At 41.0% G+C, this 19,469-nt stretch overlaps 1 protein-coding gene across 2 annotated transcripts; it reads left to right on the forward strand.

The window, feature by feature from the left end:
- The first annotated feature begins 2,126 nt into the window (after window positions 1-2,126).
- On the forward strand, window positions 2,127-17,374 carry ARPC1A (actin related protein 2/3 complex subunit 1A). 2 transcript variants are annotated; one of them, XM_075165373.1, is made up of 10 exons: window positions 2,127-2,310; window positions 5,564-5,668; window positions 6,259-6,363; window positions 8,643-8,865; window positions 10,574-10,681; window positions 14,110-14,322; window positions 14,833-14,908; window positions 15,104-15,297; window positions 16,018-16,108; window positions 16,993-17,374. In XM_075165373.1, the coding sequence occupies exons 2-10, from the start codon at window positions 5,605-5,607 to the stop codon at window positions 17,029-17,031; spliced, it is 1,113 nt and encodes a 370-aa protein (XP_075021474.1). In that variant the 5' UTR covers window positions 2,127-2,310; window positions 5,564-5,604; the 3' UTR covers window positions 17,032-17,374. The 2 variants fall into 2 exon arrangements, with proteins under 2 accessions (XP_075021474.1, XP_075021476.1); XM_075165375.1 differs by having other exon boundaries at window positions 2,133-2,310; window positions 5,587-5,668.
- Window positions 17,375-19,469: the final 2,095 nt, after the last annotated feature.

Consider the following 19,469-nt stretch of genomic DNA (forward strand, 5'->3'; position numbering starts at 1 on the left):
AGTTGCGTATCTTTAATCTGTGCAGCTGATCTAGTTTTATCGTTAAGCCAATAAGGGCTGCAACGATTACATATCTCACAGTTACAGAACCAGAGTAACACTGGTTTAGGAAATCATGGACTCTAGCCTCCTTCCCGAATGCAAGATCTTATATTGCACTTTTGCCATTCTGACAAATATTTATCTGATCCATTCTTAAAAACCAGTAGGAAAAGCCCTACATCCTGCCAAGTCAGTCCAACACAGGGCTCAACTACTTCAAAGGAATCACTGAGAATTTTTTTCACTGTAACCTAGATCTGCCTTGCTGTTATCTTAGCTTATGACTTCTGGCCCTACCCCCAGCGGACATAGAGAACAAATTGTTCCTTTCCTCATAGCAGCAGCTTTTTATCTATTTGAAGGCTTACCACATCTTTCCTCAGTTTTCTGTCCTCTCAACAGGCTCAGCAAAAGTCATGTGTTCAAAGACTCTGATCATTATTGCCATCTTTGTCTCCAAATATCCGTGTTTCTCTTGTGCGGAGCCCAGGACGGGACATACTCTTAGACCACAGCTCAGCAGAGCAGGATTCCTGTGTATATCTTACTGGTATTTTCTTACCTATATGGACCTGCATGGTGTTTGCCTCTTCTGCAACTGCAAGATATTATGGACTCCTATTCAGCTTATGACCCACGGCAGCCCCTCCATCCTTTCCCTCAGCACAGCCAGCTGCCCAATTCTTTCTACTCTCGTAATTCTGAAGTTGATCACATTGAAGTTTACAGCCGTGCACCTGCTACTGAACCACATTCTATTTTTTCCATAGCGTTCCCATTTTGAATCTTAGTTCTATGACTGTGTTTATTCTGCCTTCAAACTTGATCTCATCTTCAAATGCAGTAATTACATTCTTTATTTCATCATGGATGAGTAATGGACCCAGGGTAATTCCCTGTACAAGCACTGATATCAAGTACATTTTTCCTCAACCAGTTTTGCAAGTCCCTTAGAGCGGGTATCATCTAGACTGGTTTCCCAGTTTATTATTAGAATATTCTGCAAGCCAGTGTCAGAAGCTCTGCTAAAAATCAAGATATATGACATCTACTGCTTCTCCCTTATCTGCAAGCCCCGTTATGCTGCCAGAAAAGGAAATTAGATTGGCTCAATTCATTCACGACAAAGCCATACTGGCTAGCATTCACCTTCTTGTTCCCTTCTAGATGCTTATAAATTGTTTATTTTCTCTCAGACTAGAAATTAAACTCACTACTCTATTGCTCCTCAGTATATCTGGGAGTCAGTAATTCCCCCCAGACTTGCCTTTTTTTTTTTTTTTTTTTTTTTTTTTTTTCTGTACTTGAGCTCACAAAACCTCACAGGCAATGGCATTTGAAGTTTTACAGGAGCCAAACCATGAGACCCCAAACAGCAAGCAACTCCTCAAGGGGATCAGGAGCAGGGCAATATACTGCAAATGCACTTCTTTCTATATTCCAGCCAGATAGGAGGGAAGGTCCTACAGCATCTGAATGAGTTAAGATAGGATTGTTATCCCCTGCAGTGGAGAGCGCCTTCCTTCCATCCTTCAGCTTCCAAAAGGGAGGAAGGTCACAAAGACTCCTCACATGGTACCTCTCCAACTCTAAGTCAGCCTATACTGAAGAATCCCAAATGATCTCCCTTCAACTCCTCACAACCTCCTTCCCAAGCCTGTGGCTCTTCCCTGGCACTGCCACTCACAGCCCTGCCAACCCTCACCTCAGGAGGCCTCACCCAAACCAGCCCCTCCAGCAGCACTTTGGGCCTCCCCAAACCCAGAGGACCTGCAGACACTTAGCTCATGCCCCTTCCAACAGAGGCAGCCATGGCCTTCTTCACCTCACAAGGCTACAATGCACCAGGGATGACAGGACCTCCCTTCCCTGGGAGAACTTAGCGCCTTCCCCTTCCACCCCCCCGTGAGGGGGACGAACACCTCATTGCGCATGCGCACGCTCTCGCCGCCCCCGCCCGCCCGCCGCCTTTGTGTGAAGCGCGGGCACGGCGCGCGGCCCCGCCAGCCCTCCCGCCGCGCAGGCGCAGAGCGGCTCCCCGGCGCGCCCCGGCTTCCCCCGCCCCTGCAGCGCGGCGGCCGCGCAGGCGCAGCCCGCGGGGCGGCCGGCGGGCGGCGCGCAGGCGCAGAGCGCGTTTCCTGGCTCCCTTGTCAGTGCCGGGCCCCCCCCTCGGCCTCCGCCGCCGGCCGCTCCCTCTCCCGCCGCCCGGAGCGGAGTCGCGTTGACTGACCAGAGTCCGCGAGTCCCGCTCCGCTCCCGCCGCCTCAGGTGAGTCCCCGCGCCGGGGGCGTCTCTCCGCGGCGCCGCTGGGCCGGCCTGCCCCCGCCCGGAGAGGGATGGGGGGAGCCTGCAGGCCCGCCGGTGCTGAGGGGATGGCCGGGGGGAGTCACCTTAGCCCCGGCCTGCCCGGGAGTGGGAGGCCGTGCCCAGCCCTGTAGCTGCACGGCGGGGCTTGGAGGCAGCCTTCTGAGGGTGAGGCGATGGGGACCCCTCATGCTCCTTGCTCTGAAGGGACGGGGCCGCACGGGGGGATGGATAAGGCGGGGGAGGGAGCAGCCGGGCGGGCCTCGACGGGGCAGCTCCTGCCTTGCCTCCTGCCCCTGCCCCGCCGTGGCCTCCGCAGCAGCGCTGTGCACCTGTGTTATCAGCGCGGGGCAGGGCCGCAGCCCGCAATCCATCCCAAACCGGTCGGCTTTATAATGCTAATGGTGTCCTGTGTCAGTAGGCTTGCCTGTGAGAAGTCACCCTCTTGGGAAAGCTGCGCTGAGTGACTTGGAAGGGAATGACAGTAGTAGGAGGCAGCCCTTAATTATAGGCACTTCTCTTCCAGATGTTTGAACGTGATGTAGGTGCTCTGAAAATAGGCAAGGATTAAAAAGATCCCTTTCTCTCTCTCACACACATACACTTGCTGTCTCCACTTCTGAGTCTGCATCCTCGCTAGTTGCTTGTCCAGGGATGGCCTTATACCACATATTTCTCACCCCATTGAGAGATGACAACAGCTGAGTCCTGTACTTCCCAACCTTGATCTTTTCAGTCAACATACTGAAAGAACTCTTGCTGTAGAAAGGTGCAAGGCTTCTTCTTTTTTTTTTAATTTTGTTGAAACTCAAGGACAGTTACTTTGCATTTCAAAAAAAGATCAGGAATAGCTACGTTAAGGACTTGGCTGACAAAGTTATCATAACAGTGTCTTCCCTGTGTGAGATTCTGAGGTTGGCTGACAGGAAGGCATTGAGGGGTTTACTACATACGAATTATATCAAGACTCATAAAGGCAGTTGCATTTTCTCTTGTGAAATATGAGTTTGATTTTGTCTGTGTGTTGGTAAGGAATAAATATAACTGGAAGACTTCATTAAGATTTATCTTCCCAAAGAAAATAGCACTGCAACTATCAGATGACAGAAATAGTAGTGCTTTTTGAGATTATCACCACTGTGGTTTTTTATGAGTTTGTTACCAAACCAAAATGGAAAACAGTCGCTCGCTACAAGTTACAGTGCTCAGGAAACTCAATGGGAAGGAATGGATCATATTGCTTGTCTAGGCTGTCTTTGGGAACAGCATGTAGGTTAGTAAAACCCTCTGAGCTAGAGTTTAGGATGGGACCATATCATTCATATGTAGTGCCAATCTGTGGAGAAAATACCAGGGTTGTATTAGAAAGCGTTTCAAAATAGCTGTGTTCCTTGGGGAGGGGAGATTGGATATTTTTACATTTTATTTCGGAAAGAGTAGAAAAGGCTAAGCATTCCTTGTTGGTAAAACAGCTCTTCAACTTTTCCTGTATATGGAAATGTACTGCTACTGAATGTTGGCATGAACTAAAGCAAGATCGTGGAAAAAGCAATTTGCAGTTGTGTTTTGCTTATATTAACACATGGAATCTCAAATCATGGCTGTTCAAGGTCAAAGGTAACTCGGATTATGTCAACGTTTTCACATTAATAAAAAGTAATCGATTATTTTGCTTAGGAGTGCATATATTTAATAGCTTCATTTGATTGGTAGAATATGATTATTAGAAGAACCATGAAAATCATGCTGGTTAAAATTGTGAACTGGACTTAAAGCTCATATAGTTAAAAGTTATATTTGAAGTACATTTGAAGTGTAACAGTAAGTTATATTTCTTTAAAATAATAGTGCTTGATTTCTTTAAAAAAAAAAAAAAAGAAAAAAAGTCTCTCCAGTTATTTGCATTGGCGAAGTACTGTGTCATCTCTGCTCCAAGATTCAGCGCTTTCAGCGTATTTGTTAAAGTAGTGGTGTGATAGTAATTGCTAAGCTCCGTAAGAATGTACTCATCTTTCATTCACTCCTGAGTTTCTGTTGGACTGCCGTTCATTTCCTGTTTGCTTCCAAATTCCTACCTTGTCCTGAAGTCTCCACCCTCTGCTAACATGGCCATACTTGGGTATGTTGTAATTTCAGGCTATAATGGGTGTGGATGTCTTGGAATGACATCACAGAGATAATTCTTTTTAGATGTATATGTAGGGGTAAAAAGACTTTGATCCATCAGCCAAGGATAAATTACTATGAAAATGAGTGGAATATATGGAAGGAATTGACAAATCCAAGTTGTATGTATTGAACTATGCACATTTTAATTATTACAGGTGACCCTGAGTTTTTACGATGTTATCTTCCATCCATTTATGCTGCCCTTGGTTAGTACAGGACATAGAATACAATATAATATTTTAAACAACTTTGTATTTGCGGGTTGGTGCACTTCCAATTGCAGATGTTCAGCACTGTCTCTTGTAGCAGTCATAAGTTAAAGAAAAAGCTAGGTATCTGGCTTTTTTTTAAACAAATTAAATACTTACAAACTAGAATGATTCAGCTTGTTCTTTTGTGTTTGAATCTCATGGGGGCAAAAGCCAAACTATAAAACAGTTTAGTGCTAGAATTAATTTGAAGAAATTAGTAATTAGTTAATTACTAATCTTAATAATTTTTCCCTATGATACATATAAATGACTTTATGAAATAATACATCAGCAGATTACAGTTACGTATCAATGTTCTGGAGACACCAATTTAACATCTGAAAAAGAATAAGAAAAAGATTTTATTGTAGTACAGCGTGTGAGCCTGATACATGTCAGGATTTTGAATCAATTCACTGAGCTATGCCCCTAGATTTTTTTTTTCCCCCCAAGTATTCTATTTCCATAGTAAAATTATTAGGTTTGTTAGATTTCCTAAGAACCCACTCTCTCGTCTGTGAGTATGTGCTAAGGAGCACGCGTATATGGCTTTTGGATCAATTGCAATTAGGTATAGTAAGCAGGACAGTTAAAATTCATCAGCCTACTGAAGATATCAGGGTATACGGCAAAGACAACCCTTTAGCAGCCTTAACATATTTACTGAGTAAGTTATGATCTTCTGTAAGTAAATTGTACTACTGGACTGAAACAACCTTGGTAAATGTTGAAGGCTGATTTTGTTTTAATAATTATCTAATTTTGAAGTGTTTTGTTTTCAATTTTACACCTTTCAGCTTTTTCAATTTTTACAACATAGGAATATCTTTAACTCGGAATGTCTCTACATCAGTTTTTACTAGAGCCAATCACCTGCCATGCATGGAACAGAGACCGTACTCGTAAGTAATATGTTTCAATTTTTAATTTTTTTTCAATTGCTATTTTCTCTTTGCTGTCAGTTTATGACCTTGTAATGTTCTGGATCATGTTTAGGGAAGGTACGGTCAAATACATAGTGCTGCATGTTAAATGTTCCACTTATGATCCAAAAAGCACGCATCTCCTAAATCTGAACTTTTCTAAACCCATTACTGGAACTCTGGTGTATGAGCAGATCTAGTCTTACTAGTGTTCCCGAAAACTTTGCCTCTTGGTCCACACCTCATGAGAATGACCTAGCCCCTTACCCTCATTGACCCTCCATTTCTGTACTCCAAACCAGCCCTTTCTTTTAATAGCCTAGTTTTCTACTAGAACGTGGGTTGTCATGTTCAAATATATTATCTTTCTGTGCACTATACTCATGACTATGTTATGACCATAATTATTTGAGATTATCCAGGGGTGTTGGCCCTTTGTTTACAAAACCCATGCTCTGACCCAGATTAATGCTCTGAAATTTGAGAATAGATTGGAAAAGTCTTTCCAAGTAAAGCATTTGTTATTAAAAAGCCTTCTGACTATTGGATTGCTTTATTTCTTCTTCAAGAGATTGCCATTAGCCCTAATAATCATGAAGTCCACATCTACAAGAAGAGCGGAAACCAGTGGGTAAAGGCTCATGAGCTAAAGGAACACAATGGACACATTACAGGTAAGAGAAGATTGTGCTGTGCCAGACATTAAGTTTGCCTGCCCCCTGTTTTCCCCAGTTGAGAATCTGAACAGGAAATCTGCAAGTGTTGAGTAAATAGATCTTTTTATAGGTTGGCATTCCCACTTACAGAGCGCTTTGCGGCATTTTTCTGGACTGCATGCAATGAATGTTAGGAAGAAAAGCCCTGTTTCATTTCCAGACATTTCGGTAGAGTAACTGAGCCTTTCTTTCTTACCTATTGCTTATTTTTCATCCGTAATGACATAAGGAGAATAAACTTTCAGTCTACTGAAGTAATCTGGTTGTGTCACAAACTCTCCTGGTGATACACGCTGCTCCTTTTCAAGTGCTAGTATTAAAACTTCATCAAATATACAACTGTTGCATTGGTTTGTGGCTTCCAACAGCAATAAATATCCTTTTTTAGGGACTGTATAAAGACTTGAAGTGGTCAGTCCTGGACTTGTGACAGACCATCAGTGAGCACATTTTACTGCAGGCCCTGAGTATCTGTAGATCCACACTGAAAATGTAAGAAGAGCTGCCATGATGAGTCACAAGGTGTTATTTTTAAAATGTGATTGTCCTGTGGTAGTCTTTTATATTTTTTCATGGTGATATTTTTATAAGGGCTTTATTCTCTAAGGAAATGAAAGTAATTAATACAAGCACTTGCCCAAAACAGCAATATCCTTTATTCTGTTCTCAGCTCACTAATGGGCAGAAGTATCTGCCTAACAGCATTTTGCAGGAACTTTATTCAATTTATCTGATTCTTGCTGTCAAAGACCACAACTGTACGTGCTCTTTTGTAAAGAGTCACTTGGGCTGAATTTACAAATGATGTGCTGTTCCCCAAAGACATTTCTCTGCATTTTACTTGTACCTGTTAGTGTTAGAAGCCAAATATTCATGACTTGGGAAAAGAGCTCTCTCTGCTTTCCTCCATAGCGTATACCTTTGGAATACTAAATGCTGTGGTTGTTGTAAAGAGTAGACTTAAACTGTGGTTAGACGCAGGAGATAGACTGATCAAACCGCTTGTTGCCTCTGACAGGAGTGATTCAACTGCTGCCACTCCAGCTTCTGATCACAAGGGACGAAGTCCCTTGTCTTGCCTCTGTGTCTTGATTCAGAGATTTGTGGTGAGCTGCTTCTGTTCGCTTACAGGAAGAGCATTATTCACTCTTTTTGCTGGCTTAGTTTTCTGCTAAGCTAAAAAGCTGAACTTGCCATGGGTCAGAATAACACTGGTGCTGGTGCAAAGGAGGTGGTGGGAAAGAGAAGTAAAAAGAGGCAGGATGGTCCCCCTTTCAAAGGCAGTGCTAGATTGACTTGTGTAACTATGATTTCAGGCTACCAACCTCTTCAAAATTGAACTTTTTAAGCATAAGCCTATTTTGAGGTAGACCATATATGAATAATATGGTAAAATTAGTACAAATTCTTTCCATAACTTTTATCCTTTTTTCAATTTGTGTGCTTAAGGAATGTTTTGAATACAGGACACAGTTATGAAAAACCATTGAAATATAATTTTGTGGCAGAAGAGTTAAGGATTGCACTCTGCATCTCAAAGAAGGATGCTAAAGAAGAGATGAAAAATAATGTTGCCGTAAGACTTTCCAGTTGAGAACATCTTTCATTGCATAGGAGAAATGAAGAAAGAAGCAATGGCAGACTTATCAAAGGCTTCGTTTTAGTCTTTGAATTTATTTTTTCTTGGTAAACGTTTCTTTCTCATGGCACAGCTGAAATAGGCGTGGAAAAGATGTAAGGATTGTATCAGTACATAAAGATTGATAACTTCTAACCAAAAAAAACCCCTGCTGTCTAACTTTTAGATCATGACTGCGGTCTGGCAGCAAGCAGACAGCTATGTTAGAGGTTTGTGCATAGTTTTAGAATTGCTGGGTTTCAGCTGTTGAAGCAGGTCTCTTGCAGAAATCAGTGGTTTGAAGTCTGCGGGCGGACAGGCCTTAGCCAGTCTGCAGAGCTCCACCTGTTGGCCAGCCGTCAGAGGGCTTCCTTAGCGGGCAAATTCTCTGTGCAATCTGGAATTTTGGGATCTGCGATTTTGATGAAAGCTAGTGGGAGAAACTGATATGCCTAACAGTTTAAAATGGTGCCTGGAGAATAAGTGAAGAAGGGGAATACTAACATAACAGTAATAACTCTTTCTGTAGTAGAAGGCTGTGAGGTTGTCTCTGGTTTGGCTTACTGTAAAGCAAACAGTGTAAAGGGGAAAGTTTATTAATGTGAACTCTAAATTGCAGGTATTGACTGGGCTCCCAAAAGCGATCGCATTGTAACTTGCGGTGCAGACCGTAATGCCTATGTCTGGAGTCAGAAAGACGGCGTGTGGAAACCAACCCTTGTGATCCTGAGAATTAATCGTGCAGCCACCTTTGTGAAATGGTCTCCCTTGGAGAATAAATTTGCTGTGGGAAGTGGAGCTCGACTTATATCTGTGTGCTACTTTGAATCTGAAAATGACTGGTGAGCTGCTTGAGTTTAATTTCCATTTATACCTCTAAGGTCTGCACGGGAAAGCTAAAGCCTGGAGTTTAATGCTGGTAACCAGGTTACTATTTTCCCAATTCCTAAAATCTTCAGGAAATATAGAGGGATAGGCCTCATCAGTTCTTCCATGGACTTTTTACATCTTAGGGGTAGGGTTCCCTCTTTTACTTCTTTACTCTGGTGTAGCACCTAAAGGCCTTGGACTTAGCCTATTTTCAGGTTATACGTGTTGGCATGGATGTGTTCCGGCTGACTGCCATAAACATATGTCGCTTTTCTAAAAGTGCAAGAATTTCTGCAGAGTACAAATTTCTTTACCACAACTGTATGATTGAAAAAAGAGAAATGTTCCCACCCCCTACCTCCTTCCAGAATGAATGAAAAAAGCTTGACTTGAATCTTTCTTCCGTATAGATTATTTTGGGCCATTTCTTGTCGTTAAAGAATTCACATCTTTCACTTATCTCCAGGGTGGTCTATTAGAAGATGTTCAAGCTTGTCATCTACCTGTTCTGCATTCTGTCATATATTCTTGTCACAGTTCTAGATTTCAGGCAGGACTATCACAGATATTTCCACCATTTTCTTCTCTTTGGCATCTAAACTTAGTGTTTCTGATTTTTAACGAGCTACATTTGTAGCTGTATGTGTTGGAGCTACATTTACCATATCATCTGTAGGTGAAATCAGTATGTTGAGTGTCTATTACTTTGGGTTGCATAAACATGCGTAAAAACACAGGTGTCTGTGCCCACCGTTCTGTGTGCAGTCTTCCATGTGGAGATGGTAAACAATGATACCATCTGCAAAATACATTTTAAAGATTGTTTTGGACTTTTATGCTTTCCAACATACTCAGTTCTTAACATTTTTCTCTGCCTCACTTGTCTGCAGAAGAATCAAAACCCATATGTTGAAGACAAATAATTTAATGCGATCCTTAAAACTGCTTGTGCCTGGTGGAAGTAAATTCAAAGAAAAAGCACCATCATCCCAAAGGCCATTCAAGTGAATAACAGATTTCATTACTATTTTGTAAACAGTTCAAACAAACCAAATCTGCTGAGACATATTTAGGCTAATATCGACGCATTCAACATCAGGACCACTTTTCACTGTACTTCAAATAATTGAGATGTGTACACGAGTCATATCATTGGCAGTTCATCCATTTAGTTGTTGTGTTTTATAGTTATTGTATTATTAAACAGTAGAGAAGTCAATAGGTAAGAGAGATGACTGTAGAACTCACTGGAAGGAGCTGGAGAGGAAGTGTACTTAGTGATCTAAGAAAATAGCGCTTCTTAGCTCAATATCATGGTCAAAGCCGAGCTCTTGTTCATGTTCAGGATGTAAGGGACCATCCAATTACTGAGCAAAATTCACATTAAGGAGTTCAGTCCGATGCATTATAAAAATGAGTTAGAAGGGGAATAGGATTCAGGTGAAGAGATACATATTTAACATGAATTTGTTTATAATCTTTAAAATTTTAATTAAGATGAGCATATAAAGTTCACAGACTGTACAAGGCAATACGAAAGATTTAGGCAGAATGTGAGTTTTATTGCAAAACTGATGTGTTTAGTCATTGGCAAGGGATGATCTTTTTAAGGAGTGTTTAATGGGTTTGGGGGAGTCTGGTAAAATATTTTCATATAATTTTGTCTCTCTTTTCATTTAGGTGGGTGAGCAAACACATTAAAAAGCCCATTCGTTCCACTGTCCTTAGCCTGGACTGGCACCCCAACAATGTTTTGCTGGCTGCTGGATCCTGTGACTTCAAGTGCAGGTGAGAGAAAATAAAGCATCTGTAAATCAATTCGGTTTACTGGTTCAAGTCAGTCGGTAGCATGAGCATGTTGATCATGCATTTGCTACCAGAATAGAAGACGGCTCATTGCATAATGTTGTTGTTACCATAATAAAATACCCAGCTTAAGAGACACTGGCTTTGGTGCTACTGCGTGCAGACTTTGGAGTACTAACATTTATTTGTTGAGGGACATGACTGAATTTAATGATCTGGTGGGTTTCCTTACTAGCAGTACACAGTAGTAGTACTACTATGGGTGCACTGAGTGCTAAGATCTAGTTGTTAGGCTGAAATTAGACTATCAGGTGCTATCTTGTAGAACACCAACACTGCTAGTTAGAGTTTAAAAAACAATATCCTAATGGTGCAGTTCCAAAATTCAGAGTAACTTGGCACTTCCAAAGGCAATGTCTCATCTTTTTCTTCCCCGAGTCACTTGTTCTCTCCCCTTCGCCTGTGCTAGCTTTAACGTTCTTGCAGCCCTGTGGTGAGCAGGGTCAAGGAATCGATCCTCCTGAAACTCCATGCAACAAAATACATTTTTGAAGAGCATTAAAAAAAAATGGCTGATAAAAACAGATTGGCATGTGAGATGGATGGCGTAGTCTTTCAAACTGATTGTGAAATTACAGCATGAGGGATAGGTGAATGAAGGTGCAATGAAGTCTGCATGGGGAACTGTCTGCAGAGTGGTTGACTTTATTTTACTTAATTGATTGGTTGATTTTATTTTACTTAATCACTTGTACCTTGAATAATAATGAAAGCTTCTTTTCTTAAATTCTTTACGTAATAGGCAATTTTTATGCTTCAAAGTGTGTACTAAAAATGACTAAGAAGAAGTGGGAGGGGGAGGTGGGACCAACTATTACATTCCTTATTTCAGAATGAAACCCATGCATCTAAATTCAATCCTTTGATAACTTTTTATGTAAGGAGCGATGTTAAATGGAAACTGGGAAGTGGAGGAGAGTTGTCTCCCTTCCCTGCCTTATCTCCAGTTCTAATTAGATAAACTATACATGTTTACTTCCTTTCACAAAAAATGTGTTGTAAAACGTACTCATTCATCTTCCAGAAGCAGCTGTTTTCACATGTGGAAATTTTTTTGTGTGTGTTCATAAAGCATCTTGGGACTCTGACATTAGGTCAGCTGATACATATATATATATATATATATATATATGTCTGTTACTTTGGACTTCAGCTACAGGCTTTGTTCAGCGCTTATTATGTACGTTGCATCCCTGATTATCTCCTCTTTCCTGTTTTGGTTGAGAAGTTAGACTTGAATTATTTTCTGTTCAGTATAGGTTTTGGGTTTTTTTGGGTTTGGTTTTTTGGGTTTTTTTTGAGGGAGGGAGAAAGTCAAGATATGGTTCAGTTAATTTCCTAGGAGCGTTCTCTAGAAGACTTGCTTAGTCTTTTGTTTCTCATGAGAAAACTCATTCTGTCCTGCATCTTATTTCTCTGAAAAATGGTATATATTTTGAAAAAAACAGATCCTGGTTTAAAACATTTGGGAAACTTTCTGCTCTTGCTTAACATTGTACTTTAGGATGAATCATTTAATAATTTTGCTGCTTTTATCATAGAAATCTCCATATAGAAATATTAAAGAAAGGAAAAGCGATGGAGATTGGTACTGGGTTTTTGTTTCTATTTCTTCCCCAACACCATGAAAGAATATCCTCTTTGGTAAATGATGAATACAGATCTCTAGAATTCCAGTTCTAGGGAATGTTCAGTTACATATTAAAGATAATAAAGATATCTGGGCCTGAAGTATGCATCTGTTCTGATAGGTGGTTCTGAAGAAAATTATGAAATGGATCTGCCAGAGCCACTGCCAACTAATAAGCAGCTAAGTGGGAGACATTTTGGAAAAAGAATGGAGGGCAGAAGAGGCTCCAAGTTGATAGGTATTCAGCAGAGTTTTTTTGGTGGCTGGCCTAGATGAGCTCCTCTTACATTTGTCTTTAGAAATATGTGTGTGTGTGTATATATATATATATATATATAGCTAACAGCACCGCATAGGTGTGAATTTTATATTCTTGCTGGAACAATGTTGGTGTGGGAATTAAAGTCATTTCCCAATGGTCTTTCAATGCTGGAGCCTTCAAGCTGAGATTATTTTAATTTTAAAAGAGCAGGAGACTTTAGTAAGGGAAAAGACTTTTTTTTTTTTTTAACTAACGGTTATCTTCGCGGTCTTTCACTATTAGGAATTATTTTTCTGCCTTTTGTCAAAGGCTGTTGCTTTAAACATCTTGTCCTATTTCCATACGTTAAGAGAACCGACCTTTTAGATGTCTCCATAAAATTAAGTTTATTGAAGGATTATCATTAGATTATATTTAAACTGATAGAGCCAAATATAAATTCATACTTAATTCTCTGAAAATCTGCACCTAATATAGCTGCAGTTAAACCCTTCTTGTTCCAAATTATCAGCTTCATTTGAATAAGCTGAATATAGGTACCTTTTGAAGTGCATACCCCACACATGTAAAAGATTTAAAAAACAGGGAGAAGGAGCAACATTTCCTTAAACTCACTATAAAATAATTCCCTTTTGTGTTTGACTGCAACCATGAATATTGGATCACGGTTTTTCATTTATACTGAAATGTTTCTCTGGTAGTAGTATGGCGTAGCTCACTTGCTCCTCCTGTTCAATGGATTCTAATCCTATGTTTGTGACGTCCCAGTAACTTCCATGGTAACAGTCAAGAACACCATATTGTGGCATGTCTGAATCATGCAGAAGGAATTTGATGAAAGGGGGAGGCTTTCTATTTAAACATATCTTGAAAATTGTAGTGCTGGGAAAAAAACTATAAAAACATTGTGGTATTTCAGGTTTTCAAGGCATTCTTTCAGTAATGAGCCAGAATAAGATGGTTCAGAGCCCCTTTGCTGGCATTTGAACATCGGTTTTCTTTCTTTGAAATCCTGCTAAAAAGTGAATGTTCTTAAAAAGTGGGTAATTTTGTAGGTGTTTGTATTAGCTTCTAATTATACAGCGCAATTCATCGTTTTTCTCTAACTGAAGAATTGACTCTGGGAGTTATTAGCACTGCAAAAGGAGGAAAGGGAAATCTTAGCACAGTGGAAAATGCAATGACAATGTATGTTTTTGTGCCATCTTCTGGAAAAAAGGAGAAAGATAGAAGACACAACATCTATGAGAAACCTGTATGCATTCCATCCTTTGTACTATTGTTTTCTCTCTGTATACTGAAGCTTCCCAGCTGCTAGTGGCTTGTTTAAAGATACCGTAGTATTTTATTTTGGTAGAATTAGAATTAGAATCTGGTTGTTTCCAATATGAAATGTATATGCAGCTCCCAGGAGGTTTTTTTTTTGTCTTTCTTCATGCTGAAATCTTATATTTGCAGGGTGTTTTCTGCTTACATTAAGGAAGTGGATGAAAAACCAGCCAGTACACCATGGGGCTCCAAAATGCCTTTTGGGCAGCTGATGTCAGAATTTGGGGGTGCTGGAAGTGGCGGATGGGTGCATAGTGTCAGCTTTTCTGCCAGCGGTAACCGCCTAGCCTGGGTCAGTCATGATAGTACTGTGTCAGTTGCTGATGCCTCAAAAAATATGATGTAAGTATGCTCTTTCTGCTACTTATTAGCTGTATAAGTACCTGGCTGGGGATATCATTGCTTATGAAGAGTTCTAGAATTCCTTTCTCATTTATTAAAAAATCACAAAAGTTGACTTAATTTAACATACAGGCTTATTCCTCTTGAAAAGATGGTGTCAAGCACTAAAATTTCAAGTGATTTTATATTGCAAATGAAATGAATAGCTTCATCAATTTAAACCTTTTTTGGGGTGTATTCTTTATAAACTCTTGCTGCTGTTTACACATGATGCTGGGTAATTTCAATGTTTCATCTGGAAAACTTCATGTTTGTTATAGATCTTCCAGGACACTTTCATTAGGTTAAAACTTTTTATTATAAATTACAACCTTCTGGTGTCACCTCAGGACAACTGAGCTACACTGACTGCTTTTCCAATTAGCCATGTGTGGGAACAGTCTCTATTTTTTGTTGGAGCCAAAGATGAGGGTTTCAATGAAGTCCTCTAACAAATGTTCTTGTGTTCAGGGTTTCGCAGCTGAAAACAGAGTTCCTCCCACTCCTGAGTGTGTCATTTGTCTCTGAGAACAGCGTGGTGGCAGCTGTAAGTGTCTATTATTTTCTCCTTGTGTTGTAGTGTTTTGGAGAGGGAGAGGCACCATACATTACCGAGTTAGTAATAAGCAAGCTCTTCCATAGTGTCAGTCTTTGCATTTCTGCAATTAACAGCAGCAGAAAAACGAAATGGTGATTATGTTGGTTATGTTTCTTGACATGCGTTCATGATGTCTGGTTGCAGGGCCACGACTGCTGCCCGATGCTCTTTAACTGTGATGACCGTGGCTTGTTGACCTTCGTTTCCAAACTAGACATTCCAAAACAGAGCATCCAGCGCAATATTTCCGCTATGGAACGCTTCCGAAACATGGATAAAAGAGCCACTACAGAAGATCGTAACACTACCCTGGAGACACTGCACCAAAACAGTATAACGTGAGTGTCTTGGCCGCCAACACGAGGGGAAGGAACGCTCTCACATCACTTTGGTTTCCCAGGATATCCCGCAAACCTATGAGAGCTCAAATTTGCCATACCGGATGGGTTTAGCTGGTATCCCATTTCCATTTTAGTCTTTCACTAACAGCTGTCTGTTTCTGGGACTTACATGGAAGCTGGTAAAGTTAATCATTAGCGTGGCATGCATGCTACTTCTGTTTGCTCATGTTTAATGTGTTCTGTAACTTGAACACGGTTTATCTTATCAAATATGTAGATAGTTCACAAGAGGTTGGTAGCACTGTGCAAAATCTAGTCAGCAAAATTCACCTGAAACAGGAATTCACATACCAGCTTCCTATTTCAGATGTTATTTCCATGTGTATTTATTCATCAAAAGGATTGATTCGGGTTAATCGAGTAAAATATCCTTGCATTTAAAAAAGTATGTGAGCCCAGAGGATGCTGACATTTCTGAAGCAATTTGTCTTTATTCAAGGAAAATGTTTAGGCCACAGCCACCAAACGATAAAAGAGCTTTCAGCATCCTTTTTCTTTGCTTATTTTTCTAAAGCATTGTACCAAAAATCTAGCATAAGCTCTGCTATACTCATGTCTCCCTTTGAGAGAGTAGGAGTTGAATTCTGCCCAAATTTCCTAGCTTTTTCGCTCTCTGGAATGGGTGTCTGTGTTACAGCTATCACTCTCTGTTTTCAGCCAAGTGTCTATTTATGAGATAGACAAACGAGATTGTCGTAAATTCTGCACCACCGGCATTGATGGAGCAATGACCATCTGGGATTTCAAGGTATGCTTTTACTACCATGTTTATGTGAACTGGGTGCGGTGGTGGGTTTTTTTGATCTCTAGCATCAACTTCTAGGGCTCAGCCCTAACGGAGGTTTTATTAGCAGTACGAAATCCAGACTGGAATATTCAAGACCATTAGTGAACTCCATAAGGAAGACAGATCCAAGATTCAGCATAAATGCAGATATACTTCGCTTAGCAGATGGTGCTAATCCAGACTTAATTTTTTAATGGAATCACTTAATGTCCCTGTAGGAAGCTCACTGATTCTTTCCTTCTCTGACCTCTACCTCAGCCACAATCAGGCTGGAAAGATCATTGGTATGACAAGGCCTGCTTGCCCCTTCGTGCTCCCATCCCTTTGGACTCTGCTCTTTTTGCAGAACATGGTCCTGCCCTCTCATAATTAACTCATCAAAATAGTAAGAAGTTACTTCAAACAGTTAGAAAATGCAGTAAGCACTGTATTGAAAACCCTAAAAGGATTTAATAATGCAAGTGCTTGCTTTGCTGAGGACTGGCCAACAGAGGTCTCTGCTGGCCTCCCCAGGCTGCTGAGAGCTGTGCACTGCCTTTTAGGAGAAGAATAGTTCGTCTGTATTCTATAATGCCAGAAAGCTCTGGTGGGGACAGGAGCCAAATAAGAAATTGAGGTGATATATAAGCTGCTTTAATGCAGTTTCAGGGGAAGGGGGTGGAATCATTGGTCTGTATATGCATGAGTTTGAAATGAATGACTGTAGTGGTCTCTGGCTCTTGAATGTGAGTCTAATCTCAAGTATTTGGGGTTTTTACTTGTTTTTCTTAGCATCAGCATTTACACTGAATTATTTAACACAGAATACTGTAGCAGATTGTGATTAAGATTTTCTCTCTTTCAAGACCTTAGAGTCCTCTATTCAAGGTCTACGAATCATGTAAAGATGGATTTCCGTGATCTAGCAGGACAAACTGCTTGACAGAATGCAGCTCCCACATCTGCACAAACCCGAAAAGGGAGGAGGAAGGTGGAATATTTGGAAACACTGAGAAAATACAGCTTGGCAGATTTTCTTTTGAATCTAAATTTGGTGAATTGTGTTGGTTTCAAAATCAGCTGTGATTGTTCTTTTTTATTTTTTTTTTGGTTGGTTGTTTCATTCCATTCTTTACCAAAGCTGCTCCTTAAGTAGTTTATTGCAGGAAGTTATGAATCACTAACTTAAAAGGGGAATTTTATGTAAATTGTCTGCTAGAAATAATAATAATAAAAAAAAAAGAAAAACTGATTCTTTGTTTTGATGCTCATTAGCAGTGATTAAAAAAGGGATATTAAGGGAATTAACTCTGAGAGAGAGAGCGGGAAAACCCTGCACTGATATTTTATGGCCTTAAAACAGGAGAAGTTTATCTTAACTGAAAGTTTCTTAAAGTTGACAGGTGAAGACCTGGAGTTCTAAGGATCTGGATGTGAAGATTCAGCTGGGCAATTTCCCTGAAGGGAATTGTTCCCTTAAGGTGATGATTTTGGAGGATGAACGGTTTTGTCTTACTACTCTTAATTCTGTCTGCCTAGCATTTAATCCAGTAATAATAGCAAATTAACCTGAATGTCTTTTTTGTTGTCCGTTTAGCGGGTCATCTTTTCCAAAGGCGAATGACTGGAATTATTTGTAGTTACCTTTTAGGATTTGTACAAAGACTTCTTAGTGCAGTGCCTAGGATACGAGGAGGAAGGCTGCATGTGGAAAAGTGAGGCAAAAACCTGCTGAGCCAGATCTTAGGAGGACAAATTAAAAGCAAATCACTTTTTAAGTCCATGAAGCTGCACAGACCTGCGTGTCGTGTTAGAGCCAAATGCTTGGCCTATAAAATTCTGTGTTTGTAATGACTGGTGGAGAAATGAAGCACACTTATCAGAGGTATCAGCATGGCCTGGCTTCTGTGCGGATCCTTTGTCTTCAGGTGACTGTACCGTTTGAAGTTCAGTTCTGAGCCTGGGTAGCTCACGGAGGCATTTGCACGTAACTTTTTATGCACATGCTCTAGTTACTCTTAACAGTGTTGCTGCCCTAGGCTTGAGACAGGCTGTGGAGGGGATTATCTGGCTCACAACATTGCTTTACAAGGTTTAAGACACTGTCATTTCTGTTGAAAATGCAGAAGTGTCTTAAAAAAACCCCAGTGACTAAATTTACCACTTCCTCTGGAACCAGAGTTGCTTCATACACTGCTTGTTTCTCAGCTCTGAGTGATTGAAAAGGGAGGGTGGAAGATAAGCTCACAGAGCTGACAACTGCTGTTCTGCTGCAAGTGAACTGTGTCCATCACAGAGCTGGATCATTTTCAGGTCCAATGTTGGTTGCGTGCAGAAAATGAACTCTTTTCCCAGTTCCTTCAGGTTTTCTTGTGTCTCCCACCTTCCTCCCCTGGCAGTCAAGCGTGGCTTTGCAATTTCCTCTCCCTTCTAAACATAAAATAATGACTGTTTAACCTCTGCTCATCTTGCAGTCTAGTGGCCTGTGGTGTACGATGACTTGCGGTGGGGTTGGGTTTATCAGCTAGAATATAATGCTAATGGAGTTAAGTGTCTTCTGGATCAAAGTGACCCTGCCAGCCTTGGTGGAGGGACAGACGAGCACGGGTTTGGCTTTCTGTCTCCCTACGTACTATTAGATGCTTATATCTCACAGACAGGAATGATTTCGTTTCTGAAGTCACTTTTGAAAGTGTGGTGGTTTATTTCCAAAAAGTATTAAAAAAATGGAGTCTAAAATATATGGCCCAAATAATGTAAAAGGATGGGAAAAAAATCATCTAATGAGAGAGTGGAGAAAATGGATTTCTAAATGTTTATGCCTTGTTCTTTTTCTGTGTGAAAGAGCTGGAGAAGGTAAAATGAGACCGTTTGCTCCAAAAAGCCAACAAACTGAGGTTTGATGAAACTGCACTAGGTTACCGTCTGAGAGAAATATGTACGGTGGAAGGCTGAGATTAAAACCAGATTGGAGATACTTAGAACAGAGAAGGACTGAGCAAGGGGAATATAAACAACCATCACTCAAGGCATAATTCAACTGAAAACCGCCCCGTGTGCAGGGCCCAGGGAGAGCTCTGCGCCTTGTGCACCATCCGACGGTGGGAGACGGTGGCTCTCTGGATTTCCGGGCCATCGCTCCACGGTGGGAGGACGTTCTGCTGCCATCCCACCTCCAGTGTCTGTGAGCCACGGCGAGGGTAGGTGGTTGGTTTGCCTCTACCGTTTCCTTGGTCGCCTCCCCCGTCCTTTGCGTCCAGCGTGGGTGAGAATTCACCAGTATATTTAGCTAACCGCAGCACCAGGCTGCTTAGCACGTGCTTGTATACGCTCGGGTTAACGG

Source organism: Calonectris borealis, chromosome 16, assembly GCF_964195595.1.
Source record: "Calonectris borealis chromosome 16, bCalBor7.hap1.2, whole genome shotgun sequence".
NCBI classification, from domain to species: Eukaryota; Metazoa; Chordata; class Aves; order Procellariiformes; family Procellariidae; genus Calonectris; species Calonectris borealis.